At 39.9% G+C, this 27607-nt stretch overlaps 1 protein-coding gene across 1 annotated transcript in view; it reads right to left on the bottom strand.

The window, feature by feature from the left end:
* LOC113587931 overlaps positions 1 to 4332 on the bottom strand; it is a 174544-nt gene extending 170212 nt beyond the window's left edge. Inside the window, exons 1-2 of the mRNA XM_035524225.1 lie at positions 4264 to 4332; positions 4105 to 4147 (exon numbers count right to left, since the gene is read on the bottom strand). Coding sequence (XP_035380118.1) covers positions 4105 to 4147; positions 4264 to 4332 — 112 coding nt within the window. The remainder of the gene's footprint in view (positions 1 to 4104; positions 4148 to 4263) is intronic.
* Between the last annotated feature and the right edge of the window lie 23275 nt (positions 4333 to 27607).

The following is a 27607-nucleotide window of genomic DNA, read 5'->3' as shown; positions in this document are numbered from 1 at the left end:
GCAGTTGATAGAAACAGTTGCACTTTCATTGAGTTACCACTTGACTAGAGGATTGACTACTTTACTAAAAGAACAAAAGAAATCACTACAGTTAGATGCTCTGACTCCAGTGTAATGTGATGTGGTACCAAATCGTACAGCAGGTCATGGTCGCCATAGTGCTGGATGTCCAGTGGTGTCAGTAAACAATGTGGGAGTGATTGATAATTGGTCCAGTTTTGAGGGCAAGCCTGGTCTTTTGAGTCAGAGCAGTACCCACTCCACAAATGTGCTGCTCTCATTTACTGTAGCATAGAATGCAGTCTGGCAGACAGTCGTAGGATAGATAGTCACTGACATACAAGAGAAGAGGCCAAGCAGCAGAAATGCTGCCTTTAATGATCTGCCATCTAGCTGGAGATGCCACAGAGGTTCCACACTACTGAGACTGTATCCATTCATCAAATCATACAAATTTTCAGAAAACCATGCAAAATCTGTACTAGCAACATAGTCACCATCAAAAAAGCTCAATCATTTATTAGTGACAGCACATTTGATCTAAAATTAGGACTGTTTAATATAAGATTCCTTGCATTGAAAGCAGTTAAAAGCAGTTATTAAATTATATATTCCTGATGATGTGAGTAGACATGGCTTTAAACTTGGTTTTATAAGCGGCAACACAGGATACAAAAATATACATCCCTTGTATAATTACCAAAGTTGAAGTATAGCAACTATTTATAGCATCAATCAGAAAATCAGTTACAAGTCCTTTTCCTTTGAAATTCCTTGTCTGAACATAATGGATTTATCTACAAATAAGAATATTTTCAGTCATTTTCACTAATTACAATTTATAGGCCACCAGCACCTTACTCTGAGTCCTTATAAGAGTTTATTCACTTCCTACAGTATTTAGTAATGGGTACTCTATGGAAACAGTAATAGTTGTAGGGGTCTATTCACTACAGTAATTGCATGGTAACCTTGATTTTGGCTTTGGCATCAACATAGATAAGATAGCTATTCTCCCTCAGACTACAGCTGCCTCCAGCCAAGGCCTTAGTATTAACAGATGTTTATCTTCTTGCTTTAGTTTCAAATGTATCACAACGTCCTCCATAGCAAGTCATTTTCTAGAAACTCCTCCAGATTTACCTGATTTTAGCTCTTGGACTAATTCCAATGAGTTAGACAATATGATGGAGCCCTTTGATGGAGATGCTTTGTGTCAAAACGACTTTAAAGGAGCAATAAGTAATTTTTCCAACAACTCTTCTTCACATTATTAAGCATCCATTATACTGACACCTGTTAACTTGGATTGTTCAGAGATTCTGTACTAATTCTATTTTAAACATGACCATCTACATGTGGGAGGCCTGCTCTGTGGAGCATAAACTTGTTCATTTGAAGAGTACAAAGCAATTTGATTCTTTATCTCATGTGAGCTGCAAGAATGTGATCTTAACAAGAAATTGGAATTACTTTTCTATATAAGTTTTGCTATTTTTGGTGGTCAAAATGATTTATTGCTCCTTAGTGGTACTACTAAGAAGTAAGAAAAAATAGAACAATTTGTCCCTTGGTACAATTATGATATACACATGCTAAAACAACATATCAGTGAGGTAGAATGTCAAGGGTGTCTGACTAAGGTATGAAACCTCCACTCTGTTTGGAAGGATAGTTATACAGTACAAAAGGATGCTTTCTACAGTGTATCCAATATCCTTTCTTTTTGATTGAAAACATCAAGAATAATGTATTACTACCACAGTTTACAGACATTTAGTGCAATATCTAAACTAAGAAGCAGTTACCAACAGAATAAGACATACCAGCAGCACACAGCAGTACTGATTTCATGAAAGCTTTCCATGATAAATTTAAATTATTGAACAAAAAAATAAAACAGCTTGACTAACACGAGAATTTAGCTAACTTACTATTTGAATTTAGTTACTGAGGCCCACTCGTTCAGCACAGAGGCTGGAACTTCTCCACTGCTTCAGCAGATGGAGGTGGTTAATTTGATTTCTTTAGTTTGTCATTGTGAGTCAGGAGCAAGGTGTGATTGATGATCTCAGAAGTATTTATTTTGCAAAAAACAGTGCAAGTCTTTAAGAGTGCAGACAGCAGGTTTAGCTTTGTCTCTGTCTGGTGGCTACAGACAATCAGTGCCAAGCAATGAACCCTGTGGGAATTACATAGAGTGTCAGTAAATGAGGGATAGATGTAGGTGATAATTCAATAAATGAGTGATTGGCACTGGGGAAACGAATGAATGTTGTGGTCTGTGTGGTCTGCCAGGGCAGATTAGGTGACACCTACGTGTTACTTAAGGAAATATTTGTCTGTCATTTCTTAAGGTTTATAAGCCATCTAGTGTTGAGCCGAGGAGGATGGGTTCCCTTTTCAGCCTTGGTTCCTCAAGGTTTTCTTCCTCTTGCTTTCAGGGACTGTCACACATATTATAAAAAGTACTTTATAAATACATTTGAACTGAATTGGCTGTTGAATTCAGGAAGGCCTGTGGTGATCACTCCTGCACTCCTCAGCATGTTCTACAGAGCTTCCCATGAGAGTCTGACCAGCTGTCTCCTGGCCTGATATGGGAACGGCAGTGTCTCAGACCACACGACCTGCAGCAGAGAGTGATTGTACTGTAGTGTGTACAGTAGGCTTTGAAGGTTAAAATGGACTCCAGTGTGCAACTTATCTGTGCTTCAAAGAACTGAGGAAATATGTGAAGATATTAAAAACAAATCTTTCAGAGTGGCCCGACCAGACTGTCTGGTATGGGAGCTGCAACCTGAACTTGCAGTGGATAATGAAAACTGAGATCATGATCAGAGCCTCCCATGCCAGACTCCCATCACAAATACTACAGTTGGAGTTGGAGAAACCGTGGTGACCTGACCGCTCTAATACAATATCTTTGCTGTTTCCTGTAATGAAATAGCATAGGCAGAGTGATGGTCACAGCTGTCCAAAGTACCTTGTAGGCAAAATATTCCTTTACTTCTTTGGAAGGGCATTTTTGGAGTTAAACTATACTTTCATTTGCAATGAAAGGGAAGTAAAATGCATGCAAGGCTTTACATATAAAGCACCCAAAATTGACCATATGAACTCATCTCGAGAATGCACTATTCCAGACACAACAGAGCAATTTATAGAGCGACAGTATAAAGCATAAAATGCAAAGTTACTCTGAGAATGAATAACTATAATTTGTTAGATTTAATAGAATTTAAGTATTGGCTGAATAGAATATATGAATCTAACATTATTAGAACATAATGACTTGTGTATCACAAATTGTAATATTTTGATATTTTGAAATGCTTCATGTCGAATTCTTTCAATGATTAAATACTCTGTAAAAATCTTACTGTTTCATGATCAGCATAAAGTTGATATCAAGATATGCCATAAGTCAGTCATATATGTACGTCTGCACATGTCCAGTCCATCTCTCACAAGAACAGCAGGCAAATCTTTGTCACGCAGCCGCCCTCAGTCCATGACTGCACCTCCCGTCTTCCCCTGCACAACCTCACCAGATCCTCATCACCAGATTACTAGTGTCACCTGTGTCTTATCTTTGCTACGCTTTATATTCTCTCCAGTTCCGTTTATTCCCTGCGAAGTATTATTGCTGTTCTATAGCGTGTAGTGGACAATTCCCTGGTGTATATATCTGGCTATTACCCTCGTCTGTTCCGTGTTTGCTATTGTTGATTATTCCGCTATAAATAAAACTAGGCTATCCGCAAGCTTCCTTTTGAGCTTCCGCAGCCTCCCAACAAATAGATATTTGTAAGCCTATAGGTAATACATTTACATTTTGAAAAACAATCTTATGAAATTGCAATGGTGTTAAAGACAAATTGTAAGGCCTTGTAGCTGAATTGTCATTTCTTTTAGAAAAACCCATAAAACACCAAGTTTATCTAAATACATGAGTGGCATACAAGTATAAAAAGCGAGTTTTAGAAAATATCTATATTTTTAATCTGTTTTTCCCTTTTGTGAATTCTTATATTGGACCCTCATTTTTAAGAATGTCATTCCAAAAATAAAATGAGTTAAAATAAAATGAGTGCTACTTGCCCATGGCAGCTCCTGTGAACATCACCAGGACTCCAAAGATCACCTGCATTTTCACACAGTGGTAAAAATACTTAAAACGTCTTCAACCCAAGAGAAGCTTCTCTGAAGCTTTTTGCTTCAGAACTTTACAGTCAGTCACGACTCCGGTTATACACTTACACACAACTTCACCCTGATGAGGAAACAAGGCAGGCCAATGAGAGAATGGAACTGGCTAATTTTTGACATGGCTAATAATGCTTTTGCATGAAATAGAGGAAGTATCATAACATTTGTGTAAGAACTTACTTCCTGTTTTCTTACCAGATAAAATGGACAGAATCCGATGTGTAAATTACAGTATTTAAGTAGTAAAAATAATTAAATTGTTTAACAAATTCTCTACCTCCTGTCTTTCCACAGACTATTTAGCAATGTATTACATGTGGACAATGTTAAACTGTTGTCAGTTCTTTCTAAGTTATGATGATACTATAATAATACTCCCTTTTTGACATTACAGGTCCTTTATATTACAGGCCTTTTGACATTACAGGTCCTTTACTTTCAAAGGAAACTGTGTATTCTGACTTTTAAAGCAGATTATTTCACTGTAGTTTAATGTAGCTTCCTTGTATCTACAGCTACAGTTGACAAGGTATAACTTTACAAGGTATGTTTCATAGTGGTACTTAATGGTCGTACTTACACTTTATATGCAGTTGTTTAAGAGTAAATGTGAACCTAAAGACACACTAAAAGACTTTGATGAGAAAAATGTATATTTGGTTTATCATCAGAATCATGTTGGTGAGGAATCCGTCTGTAAGTATTTGGACAGTGACAATACTGGATGTTTTGTTTTGACCCTGAATTCCAGTACACTAGTTAATATTCGGAGTGTAGAATATCATCATCAGTTTGTCACTGTGATGTTATGAGGAGAGGCAGGATGCAAGGACGAGGCACGATGACAGAAACCCACTTTTATTCATACGCACAAGCAAAAACACACGACAAACCCCAAACGATAAACACATCTCACGAAGCACATTTCAAATACCAACAACAGGTACTACAACACAGGAGACATATTTACACTCAAGACAATTACACATAATACAGAACAGGTGGACGACACGAGAGGGCGTGGCAACACAGACGAACACACACACACGAAGATGTTTGAGGAGGGGGTGGGGCCATAACATGACAGTCACAATACGGACCCCTCTCCTAAACTCCTCCCCCCCCTCTCTCGCTCTCTCTCTCTGTGTGTGTGTATGTGTGTGTGTGTGTGTGTGTGTGTGTGTGTGTGTGTGTGTGTGTGTCTGTCCATTGTCATGCCCCTGTTGTTTTGATTGTCCATGTCATACCTGTTTGTAGTTATGTTCCTTGTTAACAGAAACACCGATCGCCAAGGGATGCAACAAGAAGCCTATTCTGCCCGAGGTCTGCTAGCGGGAGAAAGTACTTGCCGTTACTTCCCGAGGATACCCAGGAAACGCGTGAGGACAAGAGAAGAGCGGCTCACGTTTGCCGATATGATGGACGCATTCCTCAGGAGTAACACGGCTAGTATTGGAGATGAAAGGTTTATATAACTTACCCAGGACTTGCTCCTCCATGAAGGGGAGGCAGGCGAGGCTCCATTAAGAGCCCCCTCTACAGTCCCAGGGAATCCTACTAGCACCTTCCTCGATAGCTCTAAAAGGGAGGGTATTGACTCCCCTACTCCTCTATGGTGAGGAAAAAGAGGAGAAAGAACAGAGACTGTGCTCCCCCAGACTCCTCTTATACAGCAGAGCCTTTGAGCCCAGAGAAGCCACCGTTCCTCTGCTCAGAAACGGAGCCGGCACTTCTTATCGGTTTGCTCTCTCCTTACTTAGAGGAGGAGGGTCGTCCTGAGGGGATAACGGAGGATCTAGGGGATTCAGGGTCAAACACAGTGGTGGTTGACCAGCCCTCCGTGGACCAGGAAATTGAGAGCTATAAAGAGGGGAGGAATTCTACTACGACTCGTGCTCGGAGGCAGGATCCGAGCACACCCTCTCCTCTAACCACAGCATGGAGGAGCATCCCCTGGAGACTCTCTCAGAGATGGAGTCAGAGCATTCAGTGGACTCCTCCATGGAGGTGGAAGCCTAACCTGTGCCCAAGCTTATGAAAGGCGCACGCCAATCAAAAGCCCATGCGCTCCCTTGTAGGGCCTCTAGGAATGTTCAAGTTCAAGTTTGGTTTATTTGTCACGTACATAGTCATATACGGTATAACTCGCAGTGAAATGGTTTGAGAGTGCTCTGTCCAAACTGAGGAAAGAAACAGGGGTGCATAAGGAAATATGTATATATACAAATATAACAATGTACAGGTGAATGTACAAATGTCATCTGGCATCCGCTCCCCAGAGTCTACGTATCCCCTCACAAGTCCTCCAAGCCAGTGAGAGTCTCCATGGCACCTTAAAGGTGGCAGGGGTGCCTTCGTCGCATATTCTCTCTCCACCAAGCTCAGGACAGTAACTTTAGGATCAGGTCAGAAGTCTTCTATTGGAAAGTCGTGGTAATGGATTCCAACTGGTGTGGGTATTGAATATCAGTTTGCTTATATTAACTTATGCATGGATTAGATATAATGGTGGAGAATGCGAAAACTAATATGTAAAAGAAGGAGGGGTGAATACATAATGACTGCTGACAAATATATAAAAATTGTGGGTTCTTTGTGTGATTGTTAGACATTCTCCGGAGGATGCCTCATGAATGCTTGTTAATGTTAATCTGCAATAAAGGACAGGACCAGCTATTCTCTTCAACTAATTCTGAAGTCTGCATCTTTATTTTAGATTTGAAAGTTTAACTGTCATGGGATGCTCCCCCCCCATGAGTCACATGGTACTGCCTGCCGCATGCAGGGGGGTTCACTCATGTTTGTAGCTACACCCCCGTGAAGGCACCTGTACGGGGTTGAGTGTTAGTGTGTGTATGTCTATTTAAACCCCCGTCAGTGCGTGCCTCACCGTTGGTTATTGTTTGTTTGTTAGCGTCTGAACGTAATACTCGTAATCATGTTTGTCTAGCCTATGTTAAGTGTGTCTGTGTGCATCGTTAATGCTGTTTGTGAGTGCCACCATCGTCTATATGTTTTTGTGTCATTAAATGTTTCACTCCGTCGAGAGAGTCTGTGCGTCCTGCTCCACACCCTTCGGCGCTCGGGAATTCGTTACATTCACTAGCTGACTGGGGATTTCAAAACAACATGTACACTGCTGGAAGACTTTAATTTGCTTATCATATCCCCCTTTAAATTTCTTACCGTATCCTTCTCTTCCTGGTCCAGTCTCTGGAAGTGTGCAATCTCTGTGCATGCTGGCTGAAAATGTAGTTTTGGCCACTGTTATACAACTTGCTACCCATAAGCCACATGTGATGTCTGCAATGCCTCCTGCTACCTCTTATGTTGCATCATGTGTTACTCTTAACATGGTTGTGTTGACTCATGTTTCGAGTTCTGAAGGCTGGTCCTGCATCACCCTTCTCTATAACAGTGTCTACAGCTATATATACTGATATATCTGTCTGAGAGGTCCCACCCCACAGTGATGTAACAACTTTTCTGTTGATCAGACAACTTTAGCAGACACCTGTCCAGCTGCACTGTTTCAGGAATACAACAAAGTCACTGGTCTGGTCAGGCTTTGGCATGCTACAGCCTTCTCCCTTCAGCTCAAACACATATACATGGCTATTTCAGTAGTAACCACTTTTAATAGAATACATTTTTGAGAACCCATATCTCACACTACAACTTTGCACCCAAGCAACACTATGACACATTTTTGATCCTGTTAATGAATCCGCATTTCTCAGCAGTAGTCACGACATGTAACCACATCCTTATAATCCTGTAGTCCACTAGCACTAGTTAAAACAGCATCATTGTTGTATATGTGCAGGAAAGTTTGTTGATATTTCTGCAGGTACAGATTACAGAGAGTAGAATTTAAAAGAAATAAAGGTGCTCCGTTCCAACAGGGTTCTTATACAATAATATCAGTATTGTGATGCGAGGAGGCTAAGCAGGATGCGGGGACAAGTCGTGAGAGACAGAACAATGTTCATTGAGACACAAGACAAAGACCACGTAGCACACCGGCTAGTGGTAGATCAAACACCGACCAGGTAGCAACGTTACCACAAGACCTCATATACACGTGCCGTAATGACAGAACTAGGAACAGGTGTAATGCACAGGGGGCGTGGCCATACACACAAACACACACGCACACAGAGGGAGGCGTCTCGGAAAAGAGGCCTATACCGTGACAAGTAAAGCTTTACAACAACTATAGTCAACTGCATTGTCATTACTTCTCACCAAAGATGTATGGATAATTGTTACATTTAATACTAAGCATCAGCAGACAAACAATGTATAAACTATACAATCTCTACGTTCAATTAAATCACAATTAAATTAAAATTAAACACTCACAAAGCACATATCCAGTCAGTACTAGACAGTAGACAAATGGTAGGAAGTGGGTAACGGTGTGGGTGGATTGCTATTTAATAATGTGTTATATATGTATTACACAGTGCATGTTGATGGTTGGTAATATAGCATAACAGTTTAATCAAACACTATCAGGCAAGCAGACTATGTGTGCAGAAAAAAAATGAGTGAAATGAACTTGTGCCATTCCAAAGTCACAAACATCTCATGGAGATTGATCCTCTGTCATGGAACATGGAACTCCTAGAGGTAAGACCCCCACTAATTAGCCCTAAGACTAATGACTAATTATTACAACACTAATTAACTCTCAAAGTGTAACATACACCATCCCATATTTAGGTCTCCAATGGAATGTGTTGACCTGTTGAAGCATGAGAACCACAACACTGAGAAATTTAAACCCTCCCTATACACTGGGTACACCAGGTTTTAGTTATCCAGTGTGTTCCACAAAGTGACAACCAAAGCCAGGGCATTTATTCAAGTCCTTATTATGAATCCTGATGTCAATGGCCTGCCCTGCAGATATTGGGTCTGTGAGCCTAAGCTCAGAACTCAGTCAGAAGTGTGTCACTGCTATAAAACAGAACACTGGTCTGGTCAGAGTGAGGGGTGGTCCAGAGCCATCTGGTTCAATTTTAACACACATGCCTCAGGAACACCTGTTCCTATAAAATATATGTATGATAAATGAATGCATTTGTCTATGCGTATTTGTCTATGCATATAGACAAAGCAGATTTTTAAATGAATAAATATTAATAGGGAAAGAATTAAGAATTTAATAAAACATTTTAAACAGTCAAGCATACATTTTAAACAGAGAAAAATGAGATACAGACACTTTCTAATGTGCAGAAATTAAAAGTATCAGTGTTAGAATCTATATACTATACATAATGCATTCATCAAAAATGTTTTGATGTTCTATTGATCACTTGACAAATCATAGTGTGTATAGTGCCCTCTAGTGGGTAATGTGAACCTTCACTAGTCAAAAAGTCTTCACATTTTTTCAGATAATGAACTTTTGCTTTATCAAAGTCAGATGTGGAACACCAGATTCTGAATACATCATATGTGAAAATTTTCTGCCAGTAATTTTTTATTTTTTTTGATGTAGATCTGGTTTGTGCAAAGTTGTGTTTGCTAAAACAGATAAGGCAGAGCCCTAAATGGGCAAATAGTTGGCATCAATTAATTTCATCTTTTGCATTGATGAGACAAAAAAAAAAAAGAGAATATCACTAAAAAATCCTAGAGGACATTAAAGGGTTGAGAATAAAATAACATTTTAGTCCAAACCTTAACATTCATGGCATTTTGGCAGTTGCTTTTACCCAGAGTAACTTACATGTGGAACTTTTTTATTTTTTAGACTTTTATTTCTATTTAAACTTTTTCTTTTTGTGCTGTGTGCACCATACATGCGCAGAGAATTATGGATAACTCAGGCTGAATGTAGGAGGCATTTCTAGGCTGTATTTGAAGGACCCTTCACGTTGGAACAGCCTTTTATGACATAACGGCTGATAAATGCAGCCTAGGCTCTGGAAATACAAATACAAAAGAGCTCATGCCGATTAAACTGCAATCATGAGATTACATCACTTTGTTATTTGATCAAGTTACTTGATGATGGATTGGGCAGTTTTCACAATGAATTAAAGTTTGCAATGTCCTGAATGAGCTGAATAAATCGACTTCAACCATGTTCTGTTAATGTATGTGTTCTCTTTCATTTATGGTTCTCTGCTGGTGTTTCAGTTTAGATGAGTTTGTGGAATCTAGTGGTTGTTATAACACACATCTGGTGGAGTTCTGCTTCACTTCTTGGTCCAGGTTGATCTACAGAGCCTCTGCCATCTGCTGTTCTTTACCTGAGAGCATTACAGTGGAAGCAGAAAACATGTTCATCATCACATGGTGGCAAAAAATCAGTGAGATCTCACACAAAGCAAACAATATCCAACATGTATCACATTGAAAAGGTGAGACATTGATGCCACTTTACAGTGTTTGGTAAATTATCAATACTGATCATTATTACCTCTACATCATAATCCAGGTACTCTAAATGATGATGCACAGGTCAGTTTCTGAACATGAGCATGTTCCATAGTAAATATGAATCTAAATAACACTTAAGCAGTATAACATGAGAGGGAGTGCTGTTATAGTGAATAAACTGGTCAACAATGGTTTTGCAAAAAATACCTGTTTATTATGTATATGAATCCAATTATTTTTGCAATTTCTTTCTCACTGATAGTTTTTCTGTTCCAGTATACTTGTATGTCATCATGTATAGAATGGAAAAGCGGTATCAAGGCAAGGGGATCACCTCTATGTTGGCAGACTACTGCCGAACATCAAAGAGGCACGTTCCTGAGGTCAAGTATATGGAGAAATCATACACTGTACATTTTAGACGTATCTTTTTGCATATTTTAAGTAGCCCTACTTATGAATTAGTAATATGTAGTTAATGGACACTTTAATTGCTGTCACTTACCATGGGTAATAGAAAAATTCTAAAAACAAATTAAAATTCAGCATGGAAGAATTATAATGTACACCTATTTTAGTTTGTGAATCAAAAAATATTAAACTTTTAACAGTTATAAGCAATATATTTTGATTTGCTTGCATATTTGTTCATTTGTTAGGCTCGTTCAACACAACTCAACTGTTGCCAAGCAAAACATTTTCCTGCACACTAGCTGTCATGGTACGGCACTTCCTCCCAGACGTCTGTATGTGTGTGTGTGTGTGTGTGTATGTGTGTTTGTATGGCCACACCCTCCCCATGTATTACACCTGTTCCTTGATTTGTGTTGTTATCGTGCGTGTATTTAAGGTCTTGTTTAATCATTGGTGTTTGTTGGTATTTAACCTTGCGTTAGCTTGTGTGCTACATTATCTGTTGTTTTGTGTCAGTAAACATCACTTTGTTGTACTCTGCTCATTCCTGCGTCCTCTCTAGCTTCCGATATTATAGAAACACAGACCACAGAAGGATGTCTGGAAAGAAGACAAAAGGGAGAAGAAGGGGAAGAAAACATATAACCGCTCATCCCCAGCCCTTGTGGGGAAACTCTCCATACTCTTGGGTACACTCACTACTACAACAGGGGAGAGTGCCCCTGGAGGATTTTGGGGGAGCCCTGAGTGTAGTCCAGGGTTGGACTCTGCAGAGTCCTATAGACCCTCGACGGACTACCGGATTACGACCGGTATCCAGGTTCGGACTCTGCGGAGTCCTATTATCCGTACTGGGACTACCAGGAGGGCTACGGGGATTACGGTCGGAGTGCGGAGCAGCACGACGTCAGCCTCTGGTCGATCTCAGAGGTCGACAGCCTGGAAGGTCCAGCAATGGAGGTGGAGGAGGCCTTCCATGAAGATCCCTCCTCTGTGATGACACATGGTCAGCAGATTCCGAGAGCGATGAGCCTCCGGTGCCCCAAGGCTCTGCCCATGGCACCGGAGTCAGCAAGCTGCCCCGCGTGTCTGGCAGAGAGGTGGCGTCGTCATCATCTGAAGACACTCCCTCACCTACGGCACACAGCCCCAGAGCTCCAGTGCCTACATGCAAGCCTCAAAGAGGCAAGAAGGATGCGTTACCAGTCCCCGCCACAGAGACAGGCAAAACAGCTGGTGCACTTCCTGGGGTGTCTGCCACAAAGCTGGAAAAACCGCTGCCACCTGAATTGGCGAAGGGCGATCCCCCACAGGCTGGTCTGACTTCAACCCAGCCGACGACTGGGGGACAGGCTGGGGTTCCTGCCAGCTTCCCCAGACTTTTTCCCAACCCTTTGTGTGGTTTTGTTCATGTACCCGTCCCTGTCACACTTAATGTGCCGGTCACTTTCTCCCCCTTTGTGTCTGTGCCTGCTCCTGTCAGTGTGTCCACCCCTGTGTCTGTCGTCGTCTTGGTCCCTGTCTTCCTCCTCTCAGTCCTCCTGGCCCTGGTCCTTGTCGGGTTGCTATGTCCTCCAGCCTCGCTGTTTGGTCTGGGGGTCGTACCCGATAGGCTGGCATGCTGGGAGTTGCGGCGTTGGGGAGGGGCTCTGTCACGGTACGGCCCCTCCTTCCAGATGTCTCTGTGTGTGTGTGTGTGTGTGTGTGTTTGTGTGTTCGTTTGTATGGGCACGCCCTCCCCTTGTATCACACATGTTCTTCATTTTGTGTCATTATCGTGCATGTATTTAGGGTCCAGTCTAATCATTGGTGTTTGTCATTGTTTAACCTTCCATTTATTGTGCAACCAGGGACATAAATGTCCCTGACTGTAACTGTGATTCTGATGAGCTAACACCAAAGTTTGTTACGATCTAAAACAGATAAAAATCATTAATGTAATGAAAAGTGGAGTGATACATGTATAGTTCAAATTCCAGTGCTGTTATACTCTATATCAACACTCATGGAAAGACTCTTATCCAATCACATTACTTGGTTCTAACTTGTATAATTTATAATATAATGCACTAAAAAACAGTAACATGATCATTTCTTAGTAGTTTGGTAATGATTGCTATAATTACATAAATGTTTTAGGCATTAATAAAAGCTACAATATGGATTACTATATGTGTCTTTAAAACAATTCTATAAATATGCATAATTCTTAACAAACAATTGGATTAGGTTATTTATTTGGGCCTGTTATTATAAAGTGTTACAAGATGTTCTTACCTTCCATTGTGTTCTGTTTGCTGTTGATTTTGATGTAGATGTGAAAGCCTCCCAGCACTGAAAGCAAGGTGATGATCTCCAAAACCCACACACAGAGAAACACCATGTTCCTCACGGCTAAGAAAGAGAGAGAGAGAGAGAGAGAGAGAGAGAGAGAGAGAGAGAGAGAGAGAGAGAGAGAGAGGGGGGGGGGGGGGGAGAGAGTAATGAAACAATAAAACAATATGCTGTAAATACTGAACATAATATATATTCTTTACCCTGTTCATGGCTACTTTAATAGTTACCACTTTTGTCAGAATATATTTTGTGCAGCTTATCTCTCAATATCACACTGTCACTTTTGGCCCCAGCAACACTTTTGTGTCTTGTGTTTCCACCATATTTGTCAGTGAGGGTTTCACACTAATACAGCATTTATCTAAAAACTTAAAACCATCTAGTCCACTAGAATGAATAGTAGTGTATGTGCTGTGATATCTTTCAGTATTTCTGCAGGTACAGATGACAGAGAATAGAATTTAAAATAATTGGTTTAATATGGTGAAGTGGAGCTTTCTAATGTGATTAGAATGGAAACCAAGTAACTGAATAGAAACTGCAAAAAGGGTGACTGTAGATTTAATTTACAAACATTCAGAGAACTCAGATAACAGGATTGAGAGAACTACACTTATCTAGCACTTTAAGGAACATGAGATCTGGGTTTAGATTTATTTGATACTATGGCATCTAGGCAGAAAACTCAGAAATGAGATGTGTAAATGAGCTGAAGTTTCTGGAATTGCACATCAGTGGATTATCAGTAGTATTCACTCCTATGAGAAGTATTATAAATACAAATCCTGCTATTCTGTTATTAACAGTCAGTCCAGATTTTGTAGGCACAGCAAGCATTATGGGTAAAGATAGTATTTAAAATATCCATAACAGTAACAACAACAATGATGACAGTGATAATACAAACTAATATTTTAGTCCTGAACTACACACAATACACAGAATAATGGATATCATATGGTGATGAGGAGCTTTGTCACGTGCTTTGAATGGAAACCAAGTAACTAAACAGAAGTAGGTGAAAGGGTGACTATAGATTGCAGTTACCTAATTTCCTGAAATAAGGGATCAGGAGCTAGAGAAATACACTTATCTAGCACTTCGAGAAATATGAAATGTATTGTACTTAGATATATTTGATACTATGCCATCTATATTTATTGAACTATTCACTTACTCAAATGTATATGAGGGGCATAAATGCTTGAGGTGGGATTCTGAGTGGGGGTGAGGGTTTTGTTATCAGTTACTGGTAGACTTATACCAATGCCGGATGATCTCACATTCACCGCTGTTGTGGGATCTGCAGCTGAAGTTCCTGGAATTGCACATCAGAGGAGTATCACTAGTATTCACTCCTATGAGAAGTGTTAAACGCACATTCTGCTATTCTGTTAATAACTGTCAGTCCAGTCTGTCTCTTGGAGATCTACCATCCTGCAGACTGTATTAGCAAGTCTTAACTAACACCTAAAGCACCACTACCAACATTAAGGACTGAACTAAATTTGAATTACTTGGTCACTGAGGTGCCCAGCAGGGTTGGGTCACATTAGAAAAGGGGTGCCCAACTCTGGTCCTGCAGAGTTTACCTCCAACCCTAATAGAACACACCTGATCCAGTTAGTCAAGCCTTTCAACATTAGAGTCAGTTGTGTTGGACTGAGACTCTGCAGTGAAGTAGATCTCCAAGATGGCAGCAGGGCACTGCTGTCGTACTCTTTTAAAGGAACAAGACATTTAACTAGACAGTGTTGTGTGATGGTTTCTTTTCAGACATGATTGATTTATGGTGAGTAACTGAGTTTCTCTTTGAAGATTATGAGTAGTAACATTATCATTGCTGCATCATTATTGTTGTTATTGCTTTTACCATGATGATATCAAAGCTTAAAGAAAGTGAGCTTTACCAGGGCACTGGTGTAACAGAATAGAACTTTGTCCATGGCTGACGTTATTCTTTACATGGCAGGTGACATTTCCATCATACTCTTTCTCCAGCAGGAGAGTGTTGATTCCATCATCCAGTAGATGTGTGATTCTGGTTCCACTGAGAGTCCAGTTGAAGTGGAGCTGGTCCCCCTCAGAGGAACAGGACACTGTCCTCCTCTCACTGGAGAAGCAGTTATCCTTCACTACTACTGAGGACACTGCAGCTGCAGGTTACAGAGAACAGAATTTAAAAGAATAAAGACGATGTTTTATTCTAACAGGATCCTTAAACAGAAATATCAGTTTTGCTTTACAATAACGACACTTACATTAAGCTTTAATGACATATTCATGAGTTATAGTAAAATTGGAATATTATTGTATATACACTATTATATATTGTGACGAGGTGGCTGAGCAGGATGTGGGGACGAGTTCGTAGGACAAACATATAAGTTTATTGAGACACGTCAACACGAACATAGCACGCAGGCTATTGGGTTCAAACATTGACCCACACAGACTCAAACACAAGAATTATATACACGCACGCTAACACAACACAATGAGGAGCAGGTGTGAAACACAAGGAGGGTGTGGCCATACAGACGAACACACACAAACACACACACACACACACACGCACACACACACTTACACACACACAGGGAGACGTTTGGGGGGAGGGGCCCTACAGTGACACACACACACACACACACACACACACACACACACACACACACACACACACACACACACACACAGGGAGACGTTTGGGGGGAGGGGCTGTACCGTGAGACACACACACACACACACACACACACACACACACACACACACACACACATATATATATATATATATATATATATATATATATATATATATATATATATATATATATATATATCTTTTACATATGTTGTTAATTAATATGTAGACCTACATCACACAAGCCAAATGTACTAAATCTCCATAATTTTTCTTTACAGGGAATAAATGAGACTAAAATCATGAAGTCTTCAAATAATATTAATATTACATTTAATATATTGCCCAAGTACCAAGTTCATGAAGCATTCATAAATAGTTCACTTGTAAGTGGATTACATATGATGTGTCAGTGTTGGTTGGTCTCTTTGATGAATGACCTGGTTTTGAATGAGGTGTAGGTGTTAGCTACATGCTTTTAACATTTAACCTATAAATGCACTTTATAATACAATTTATGCAAACATACATAAATACAGCATATGTATACATTTTTATACACATGAACGAAATATCCAGATATCACCTCTCATATTTAAAAACAGAATTCATGAACGAGGACACTGGAAACAAAGAAAGGATCAAAAATTAACTGCCCTACAAAGATTCACATGCACCTAAAATACAGACAAACCAATGTAAGGAAACTTGCTTCACAAGTTCTGGCTGTGTTCTTCCAGTTAGGAATTATAAGAAATCATTGTAAATTCAGTGGTTATGGCTGTTATCTGACATGAGATGATATAGTCCTACCTTCAATGTTCAGCTGGAGATGATATTTGCCTTTAATAGTACCCTTTGCATCAAAGGTGTCTAACGTGTATCTTCCTGAGTCTTTCTTCTCTGTTCTGGTTATTATAATGGTTCTATTATCAGCTATAAACTGCCATCTTGGCTGATCTAAATAGTTTGTTGTGATGTTTTGCTTTTTATATTTTAAAATTATACTGGTGTTATTGTTTAATATTATTTCATCCTCAGGGACCAGCTCCAGGTGCAGTGTTTCTCCCAGAGTTCCATAACATGTAAGATTCTGATTAAATCTGTAGATAGCAGGAACCGCGCCTGCAGAGCGAGAAAATCAAGAACATTTTGTCATTAACTTGATGCAACAACATCTGATCTGCTCTAAACAACTTTAATCTACTTTAATGATTGAGTATCAATTTAAATTAAATTTATCTAATTTGACCACATACAATCAAATGTAAAATAAATTCTCTTTTACTATTAAAAGGAACGATCTGGGGCTCCTGAGCAGTGCACCAGAAAAACATTTTCCTCAATCTTCATGGTTTTGCTTGCTCAAGCCCTGATGTCACAGCCATCTGTGGGAAGGAGTCCAGGGAGGCAGAACTGACACCTGCTCTCTGGTTGGGTGGGACAGCTTTACTCTGTCAATCACAGCAACACTAGCCATGGATGCTTGAGTGCAGATGATAAGAACAGTTTGCACTTTCCTCTGAGTCCTTTCAGCTGCCCTGTGTTGGAGAATTGGCAGCAGCTTGTAAAGACGTGGTGATCCACATGTCTCGGAGTCTAACAAGCAACCTGAGTTATATACAGTTTTCAACAGTTACCACTCACTTCACCTCCAACCTGTAGTGATTTGTTAATGCTTTTTGTATAAACTCCTTATATTTTGTGTATAAATATGTATTTTGGAGTAAATTATTATATTATTATAATTATTATAATAATAATTATTATTATTACATAAAATTGGCTCATGAAGTGTTCATTTTGCATTTGCTCACATGCATTCAGCAACAGATATTTGAGATTTAATTAAACACCGACTTCTGTAACTAGATCCTGGATTTTGTGATTGAGAGTCTCCATGAGTTCAGACTGACAACAATATATCCAGCACCACCACCCTGAGCACCGTCATCCCCCACAGCTGTGTGTTCAGTCTGCTGCTGTTCACACTGAGGACGCATGACTGTACTGCCCAGTACAGCTCAAACTGTATCAGTAAAGTTACTGATGACATAAGAGCCATGGACCTCAACAACAACAATAATGAATGACTGTATGGAGCAGAGGAGGTTTGACTAATTTACTAAAAGAACAAAAGAGATCACACAGTTAGATGCTCTGACTCCAGTGTAATGTGATGTGGTACCAAATCGTACAGCAGGTCATGGTCGCCATAGTGCTGGGTGTACAAGTGGTGGTCAGTAAACAATGTGGGAGTGATTGATAATTGGTCCAGCTTTGAGGGCAAGCCTGGTCTTTTGAGTCAGGACAGTATCCACTCCACAAATGTGCTGCTCTCATTTACTGTAGCATAGAATGCAGTCTGGCAGACAGTCGTAGGATAGATAGTCACTGACAAATTCCTTGTCTGAACATAATTGATTTATCGACAAATAAGAAATATTTTCAGTCATTTTCACTAATTACAATTTATAGGCCACCAGCACCTTATTCTGAGTTCTTATAGGCGTTTATTCACTTCCTACAGTATTTAGTAATGGGTACTCTATGGAAACATTAATAGTCGTAGGGGTCTATTCACTACAGTAATTGCATGGTAACCTTGATTTTGGCTTTGGCGTCAACATAGATAACATAGCTATTCTCCCTCAGACTACAGTTGCCTCCAGCCAAGACCTTAGTCTTAACAAATGTTTATCTTCTTGCTATAGTTTCAAATGTATCACAACGTCCTCCATAGCAAGTCATTTTCTAGAAACTCCTCCAGATTGACCTGATTTTAGCTCTTGGACTAATTCCAACGAGTTAGACAATATGATGGAGCACTTTGATGGAGATGCTTTGTGTCAAACAACTTTAAAGGAGCAATAAGTAATTTTTCCAACAACTGTTCTTCACATTATTAAGTATCCATTATACTGACACCTGTTAACTTGGATTGTTCAGAGATTCTGTACTAATTCTATTTTTAAAATGACCATCTACATGTGAGAAGCCTGCTCTGTGGAGCAGAAATTTGTTAATTTTAAGACAACAAAGCAATTTGATTCTTTATCTCATGTGAGCTGCAAGAATGTGAGCTGCAAGAAATTGGAATTACTTTTCTATATATGTTTTCTATTTTTGGTGGTAAAAATGATTTATTGCTCCTTAGTGGTACTACTAAGAAGTAAGAAAAAATAGAAACAATTTGTCCCTTGGTACAATTATGATATACACATGCTAAAACAACATATCAGCGAGGTAGAATGTCAAGGGTGTCTGACTAAGGTATGAAACCTCCACTCTGTTTGGAAGGATAGTTATACAGTACAAAAGGATGCTTTCTACAGTGTATCCAATATCCTTTCTTTTTGATTCAAAACATCAAGAATAATGTATTACTACCACAGATTACAGACATTTAGTGCAATATCTAAACTAAGAAGCAGTTACCAACAGAATAAGACATACCAGCAGCACACAGCAGTACTGATTTCATGAAAGCTTTCCATGATAAAATTTAAATTATTGAACAAAAAAATAAAACAGCTTGACTAACACGAGAATTTAGCTAACTTACTATTTGAATTTAGTTACTGAGCCCACTCGTTCAGCACAGAGGCTGGAACTTCTCCACTGCTTCAGCAGATGGAGGTGGTTAATTTGATTTCTTTAGTTTGTCATTGTGGGTCAGGAGCAAGGTGTGATTGATGATCTCAGAAGTATTTATTTTGCAAAAAACAGTGCAAGTCTTTAAGAGTGCAGACAGCAGGTTTAGCTTTGTCTCTGTCTGGTGGCTACAGACAATCAGTGCCAAGCAATGAACCCTGTGGGAATTACATAGAGTGTCAGTAAATGAGGGATACATGTAGGTGATAATTCAATAAATGAGTGATTGGCACTGGGGAAACGAATGAATGTTGTGGTCTGTGTGGTCTGCCAGGGCAGATTAGGTGACACCTACGATGTTACTTAAGGAAATATTTGTCTGTCATTTCTTAAGGTTTATAAGCCATCTAGTGTTGAGCCGAGGAGGATGGCTTCCCTTTTCAGCCTTGGTTCCTCAAGGTTTCTTCCTCTTGCTTTCAGGGACTGTCACACATATTATAAAAAGTACTTTATAAATACATTTGAACTGAATTGGCTGTTGAATTCAGGAAGGCCTGTGGTGATCACTCCTGCACTCCTCAGCATGTTCTACAGAGCTTCCCATGAGAGTCTGAGCAGCTGTCTCCTGGCCTGATATGGGAACGGCAGTGTCTCAGACCACACGACCTACAGCAGAGAGTGATTGTACTGTAGTGTGTACAGTAGGCTTTGAAGGTTAAAATGGACTCCAGTGTGCAACTTATCTGTGCTTCAAAGAACTGAGGAAATATGTGAAGATATTAAAAACAAATCTTTCAGAGTGGCCCGACCAGACTGTCTGGTATGGGAGCTGCAACCTGAACTTGCAGTGGATAATGAAAACTGAGATCATGATCAGAGCCTCCCATGCCAGACTCCCATCACAAATACTACAGTTGGAGTTGGAGAAACCGTGGTGACCTGACCGCTCTAATACAATATCTTTGCTGTTTCCTGTAATGAAATAGCATAGGCAGAGTGATGGTCACAGCTGTCCAAAGTACCTTGTAGGCAAAATATTCCTTTACTTCTTTGGAAGGGCATTTTTGGAGTTAAACTATACTGTCATTTGCAATGAAAGGGAAGTAAAATGCATGCAAGGCTTTACATATAAAGCACCCAAAATTGACCATATGAACTCATCTCGAGAATGCACTATTCCAGACACAACAGAGCAATTTATAGAGCGACAGTATAAAGCATAAAATGCAAAGTTACTCTGAGAATGAATAACTATAATTTGTTAGATTTAATAGAATTTAAGTATTGGCTGAATAGAATATATGAATCTAACATTATTAGAACATAATGACTTGTGTATCACAAATTGTAATATTTTGATATTTTGAAATGCTTCATGTCGAATTCTTTCAATGATTAAATACTCTGTAAAAATCTTACTGTTACATGATCAGCATAAAGTTCATATCAAGATATGCCATAAGTCAGTCATATATGTACGTCTGCACATGTCCAGTCCATCTCTCACAAGAACAGCAGGCAAATCTTTGTCACACAGCCGCCCTCAGTCCATGACTGCACCTCCCGTCTTCCCCTGCACAACCTCACCAGATTACTAGTGTCACCTGTGTCTTATCTTTGCTACGCTTTATATTCTCTCCAGTTCCGTTTATTCCCTGCGAAGTATTATTGCTGTTCTATAGTGTGTAGTGGGCAATTCCCTGATGTATATATCTGGCTATTACCCTCGCCTGTTTTGCGTTTGCTAATGTCGATTATTGCGCTATAAATAAAAGTAGGCTATCTGCAAGCTTCCTTTTGAGTTTCCACAGCCTCCCAACATAAGTAATACGTTTACATTTTGAAAAACAATCTTATGAAATTGCAATGGTGTAGCTGAATTGTCATTTCTTTTAGAAAAACCCATAAAACACCAAGTTTATCTAAATACATGAGTGGCACACAAGTATAAAAAGTGAGTTTTAGAAAATATACATTTTTAATCTGTTTTCCATTTTGTGAATTCCTATATTGGACCCTCATTTTTAAGAATGTCATTCCAAAAATAAAATGAGTTAAAATAAAATGAGTGCTACTTGCCCATGGCAGCTCCTGTGAACATCACCAGGACTCCAAAGATCCCCTGCATTTTCACACAGTGGTAAAAATACTTCAATCCAAGAGATTGATTATCTCTCTGAAGCTTCTGCTTGAGAACTTTGCAGTCAGTCACCACTCCGGTTATACACTTACTCACAACTTCACCCTGATGAGGAAATAAGGCAGGCCAATGAGAGAATGGAACTGGCTAATTTTTGACATGGCTAATAATGCTTTTTGCGTGAAAAAGAGGAACTAAGAGCTTTCTTCCTGTTTTCTTACCAGAGAAAATGGACAGAATCCTATGTGTAAATTACAGTATTTAAGTAGTAAAAGTATTTAAATTGTTAAACAAATTCTCTACTTCCAGTCTTTCCACAGACTCTTTAGCAATCTATTACAAGTAGACAATGTTGTCAGTTATGATGATATTATAATAATACTCCCTTTTTGACATTACAGGTCCTTTACATTACAGACCTTTTGACTTGACAGGTCCTTTAGTTTGAAAGGAATCTGTATTCTGATGTTTAAAGCAGATTATTTCATTGTAGTTTAATGTGGCTTCTTTGTATCTACAGCTACAGTTGACAAAGTATAACCTTACAAGTTACGTTTCATAGTTGTACTTACTTCATGGTCGTACTTATATTTTATATGCAGTTGTTTAAGAGTAAATGTGAACCTAAAGACACATTAAAAAGTCTTTGATGAGAAAAATGTATATTTGGTTTATCGTCAGAATCATGTTGGTGATAAATCAGCCAATTCATGGTCAGAATAATAAAACAATCTGTACATTTGTGGACAGTGACATTACTGGATGTTTTGTTTTGGCCCTGAACTCTAGTACACTGGTTAATATTCAGAGTGTAGAATATCATCATCAGTTTGTCACGGCACGGCCCCCTCTCCTAGACTCCTCCCCGTCTGTGTGTGTGTGTGTGTGTGTGTGTGTGTGTGTATGTGTCTTTATCGTCACGCCCCTGTTGTGTTGATTGTCCATGTCACACCTGTTTGTAACTGTTCCTTGTTAACACATAAATCTCTATTATACATTAATCCCTATTGTTCTGTTGTGTGGTGTCCGTGTTTAACTCAGTGTGTATCTTGTCTCGAATGTGAACACACATCACTTAATGTATACGGTCATTGTGTTGTTAAGGTTTGGTGAGTCTTACATTATTCATCATGTAGATTACTTTCGGTTTGTGTTTATTGCGTCAAATAAAGAACAGTTTAGTGGTTTTGTTGTCTCGAGGCTTACGGGTAAGGCAGGCGTATGCGGTGCGGCTCTGGTCACATACAGTTCTCTGCTCATGAACGATTATGCCGGTTTTGTTAGAGAACTGCGAAGGGTATTCCACCATCCCCGCCAGGGAAGGGCAAGCGTTCTTGCGCCTAAGGCAGGGATTGAGATCTGCAGCCAACTACGCCATGTAGTTCTGGACCCTGGCTGCGGGAACACATTGGAACAATCCCACGCAGATTGACGCATTTGTGAATGGGTTGTAGGCTGAATGACAGAACACGTGGAACACGCTGAATGAGGTGGTTCGTCTCACTGTAACCTATGACCTCCTCCTGCAGGAAAGGCGTCGGTGGGTACAACGGAACTCCCCGCAATGAGATGGGACCGGAACCACCAGACAGACCGACACTCCTGAGGAGCCCATGCAGCTGGACGCAGCCGGTGTGCAGCAGAGAAGAGAACAAAGAGGCAGCAGTATGGTGAGTCCGTCTCGTTCCATGTTTAAAGTGTTGGTCAAGGTGTTGTACAAAAGCCGTGTGCTTTCAGCCTCTGCTCTAGTAGATTCATGAGCTGTGGGAAACATCATGGATTAGGGCTTCACAAAGAGGCTAGGTATCAAGGCCATCGCCCTGCCTTCTTCGCTAAGCGCACAGACCCTGGATGGGGGTCCAGTAGGCCCAGGCTATATCACCCATGCCACTCGATATTCCAGGCCTACATTAATGAGGTTCTGAGGGAGTTCTTGCAAAGATCCGTCATCTATATCGACGACATTTTGATCTATTCCCCCTCCTTGAACCAACATGTGCATGATGTGTGGGCCATGCTCCAGACCTTATTGCAGAACTGTCTGTAGTGCAAAGCTGAAAAATATGAATTCCACTGCAAGGAAGTTGACTTCCTGGGGTACACTATTCAGGAGGGACGTGTGAGTATGCAACCAGGCAAGGTGGAGTCATTGAGGGCTTGGCCAAACCACTTACACGCAAGATGTTGCAGCGCTTTCTTGGCTTTGCCAACTTTTACAGGAGATTTATCAAATCCTTCATATCACTGGCGAGGCCCCTCACAGACCAACTCCGGGGACCTTAGACTTGTCGTAGATACTTTAAAGATTATGGCTAATAAAGAACATGTTAGTTCAACTTCGCCTCTCGCTTCCTCCATACCGCCCACGTCACAGCTTTATGTATACATTCATTGTGTTGAAGCTTGATGAGTTTTATATTATTCCTCATGTTGAATACTTTCAGTTTGTGTTTATTGCATCAAATAAAGACCAGTTTAGCGGTGGAGACTTGCCTTGGCATCCCTCTCTCACGACATGATCATTGCACAGTTCTATTTAAACCTATAAAGTCTGAACCATATATGAATAATAGTCTCTCTTATATTTGATAGCCCCCATTTCAAGTTCTTTACATTTTTTTTTTGGAACACAGCACTAGTTTCTGCACTATTGGTAACACTTTGTTTTGTGAGCGATATGTGACAATAATAGTTAAACATAGTTGTCTGTACAGTACTAAACAACTATGTAGTTGGAATATTATTTGTTTCCAAGTATACGAGTTTTATTCCAGTTTTGCCTACATTTCCTCGGCCCTGACACTTCAGTACTACACCTGCACCTAATTTCAGAATTGTCAGGGCTGTATATATACACCACTGTGTTGTGCACTTCTGAGCCGTATGTTCTGGTCCATATTTGGTTTGCTGATCATGGATTTGCTTGTGGCTTTTCTGCATGCTTATGTTTATGACCCATCTGCCTGTTTGGTTTAGTCCAAAATAAAATGTTTGTTCCTTGGAAAAACATAGTGCCATAAACGTGATCTTAATGATACACTTGAGTCTTTGGTGCAAAAGCTTTAAAAATAGTATTTTTAATTTTTTTGTAATACAAGAAGAATGCAATCTGGATTAGGATTTCACTGGAATAAACATTGTTGGTGCTCAAATTAATGACTGTATACCATTCAACACACAACAGCAAATTAGGTGTCCTCTGGCTCCTGTCACCATCCAGGGTGAGAACACTGAGGTGGTGACAGGAGCTGGAGGGAACCTAATTTGCCTACAAGTCATTTGCTCACCTAATTCACCTACAAGTACCTGCATGTCTATCAGGGTGACAAGTTGGGATGGGATGGGCATGTGGACAATCTGTACAAGAAGGGCAGAGCCACTTCCTGAGGAGGCTGAGGTCCTTTGGTGTAAGGCTGTTGTGTCAATTGTCTTCTTTTCTGCTGTTGTGTTCTGGGGCAGCAGTATTACAGCAAAGCACACTAACAGACTGAATAAGGTCATCAGAAAGTCCTGCTCAGTCCTGGGGGCTAAACTGGATATAGTGGAGACGGTGGGGCAGAGGAGGATGTTGGGAAAGGTGTCATTGATGATGAATAACCGCTAAACACTGCAGGGACAGTGATCGTAAAGAACCTTCTCACCCACTACACAAAACACTACAGGGTCAGAGGTGTAAACTGAGTGACAGACTCCAGCCTCACTGCAGGAAGCAACGCTTTCACAGGTCATTTCTTGCTGCAGTCATCAAACTGGATAACTCTGCACTCTAAGTAATTTATTTCTCAGTAACTACTGTGCATCTATGCATCATCTGCACTACACATTATTACTGCTTATTCTGCATCGGTCCTGCTCTTTTGTACATTAATGTAGTTTACAGAAAGACAGTGTATTTTATTGTAGAACAATACTGTAATAATAAGTGAGGCAACCGTGGCCTTATTGTAATAGTAGCTCATGGTTGCAATACCTACATAAGGCTTTATCACCTATACTGTACATATGGCTGTAACACCTAGACAGTAATCTTTGCAGTTTAGAAAAGCAATACTTGTATGTATATACATGCATGCACACAAATCATGTAGATTTGCATTTATATTGTGTAGTACTTTTGAACAATTTTTGTATTAGTGTTTTTATGCCCACCTTCCCATTGGGTACTGTATGTTTGTTCTGCATATTAATAACACTGAATTAGACATATTAATAACATTAAACATAAGTGAGTATAGAAACTTTGTGTACAGGGCAGCGGCCTCTGCAGGCTTCAGCAGAACTCAATGTAAGATATATTCTCTCTCCACCAGGCTCAGGACAGTAACTTTAGGATCAGGTCAAGAGAAGTCTTCTCTTGGAAAGTCGTGGTAATGGATTCCAACTGGTGTGGGTATTGAATATCAGTTTGCTTATATTAACTTATGCATGGATTAGATATAATGGTGGAGAATGCAAACTAATATGTAAAAGAAGGAGGGGTGAATACATAATCAGTTCTGACAAATGTATAAAAATGTGGGTTCTTTGTGTGATTGTCAGACATTCTCCTGAGGATGCCTCAAGAATGCTTGTTAATGTTAATCTGAAATAAAGGATAGGACCTGCTATTCTCTTCAACTAATTCTGAAATTTGCAACTTTATTTTATGTTTGAATATTTAACTAGCTCACTGGGGATTTAGAAACAACATGTACACTGCTGAAAGACTTTAATTCTTTTTATCATATCCCCCTTTAAATTTCTTATCATATCCTCCAGTCTCTGGAAGTGTGCAATCTCTGTGCATGCTGGCTGAAAATGTAACTGTAGTTTTGGCCACTTACAAACTTGCTACCCATAAGCCACGTGTGATGTCTGCAGTGACTCCTGCTACCTCTTATGTTGCATCATGTGTTACTCTTAACATGGTTGTGTTGACTCATGTGTCGATTACTGAAGGCTGGTCCTGGTCTGATCAGGTTTTGGCATGCTATATCCTTGTCCCTTCAGCTCAAACACATATACATGGCTATTTCAGTAGTAATCACTTTTTACAGAATACATTTTTGAGAACCCATATCTCACAAGACAACTTTTCACCCAAGCAACACTATGACACATTTTTGATCCTGTTAATGAATCCGCATTTCTCAGCAGTGGTCATGACATGTAACCACATCCTTATAATCCTGTAGTCCACTAGCACTAGTTAAAACAGCATCATTGCTGCATATGTGCGGGAAAGTGTTTGTTGATATTTCTGCAGCTACAGATTACAGAGAATAGAATTTAAAAGAAATAAAGGTGCTCCTTTCCAACAGGGTTCTTATACAGTAATATCAGTATTGTGATGCGAGGAGGCTAAGCAGGATGCGGGGACAAGTCGTGAGAGACAGAACAATGTTCATTGAGACACAAAACAAAGACCATGTAGCACACCAGCTAGTGGTAGATCAAACACTGACCAGGTAGCAACGTCAGAGGAGCAGACTATGTGTGCAGAATAAAATGAGTGAAGTGAACTTGTGTTATTGCAAAGTCACAAACATCTCATTCTCATTCTGACATTCAGAGACTCAGAAACAACTCAGAATAAGAATCGCTAAATATTGATAAAAATTTAGAAACACTTTGCTCAGCCTACTGAGTTTACTTAGTGTGAGCCAAGTATTATTCTCCACTAAGATGTGGCTCCCTGGTGAACAGGCTACATTGTGAATTTCCTGCCACACTGTGGAGTTTGTCTGTCTGAATCATTCTGATGTTTGGTACAGATGGGGCTCATACCTGGCTACCTGCCTCCAGTTGAAGTTCCAAACCAAGAGCAACACTGCTCACACAGCAACCCTTTACCAGGGTGATGTATCCACAACATCCCCGATGAACCAA

This window comes from Electrophorus electricus, chromosome 1 (assembly GCF_013358815.1).
Source record: "Electrophorus electricus isolate fEleEle1 chromosome 1, fEleEle1.pri, whole genome shotgun sequence".
Classification (NCBI taxonomy): Eukaryota; Metazoa; Chordata; class Actinopteri; order Gymnotiformes; family Gymnotidae; genus Electrophorus; species Electrophorus electricus.
Note: the sequence above shows the minus strand (reverse complement) of the source record. Positions and strands in the feature narration are given on the sequence as shown.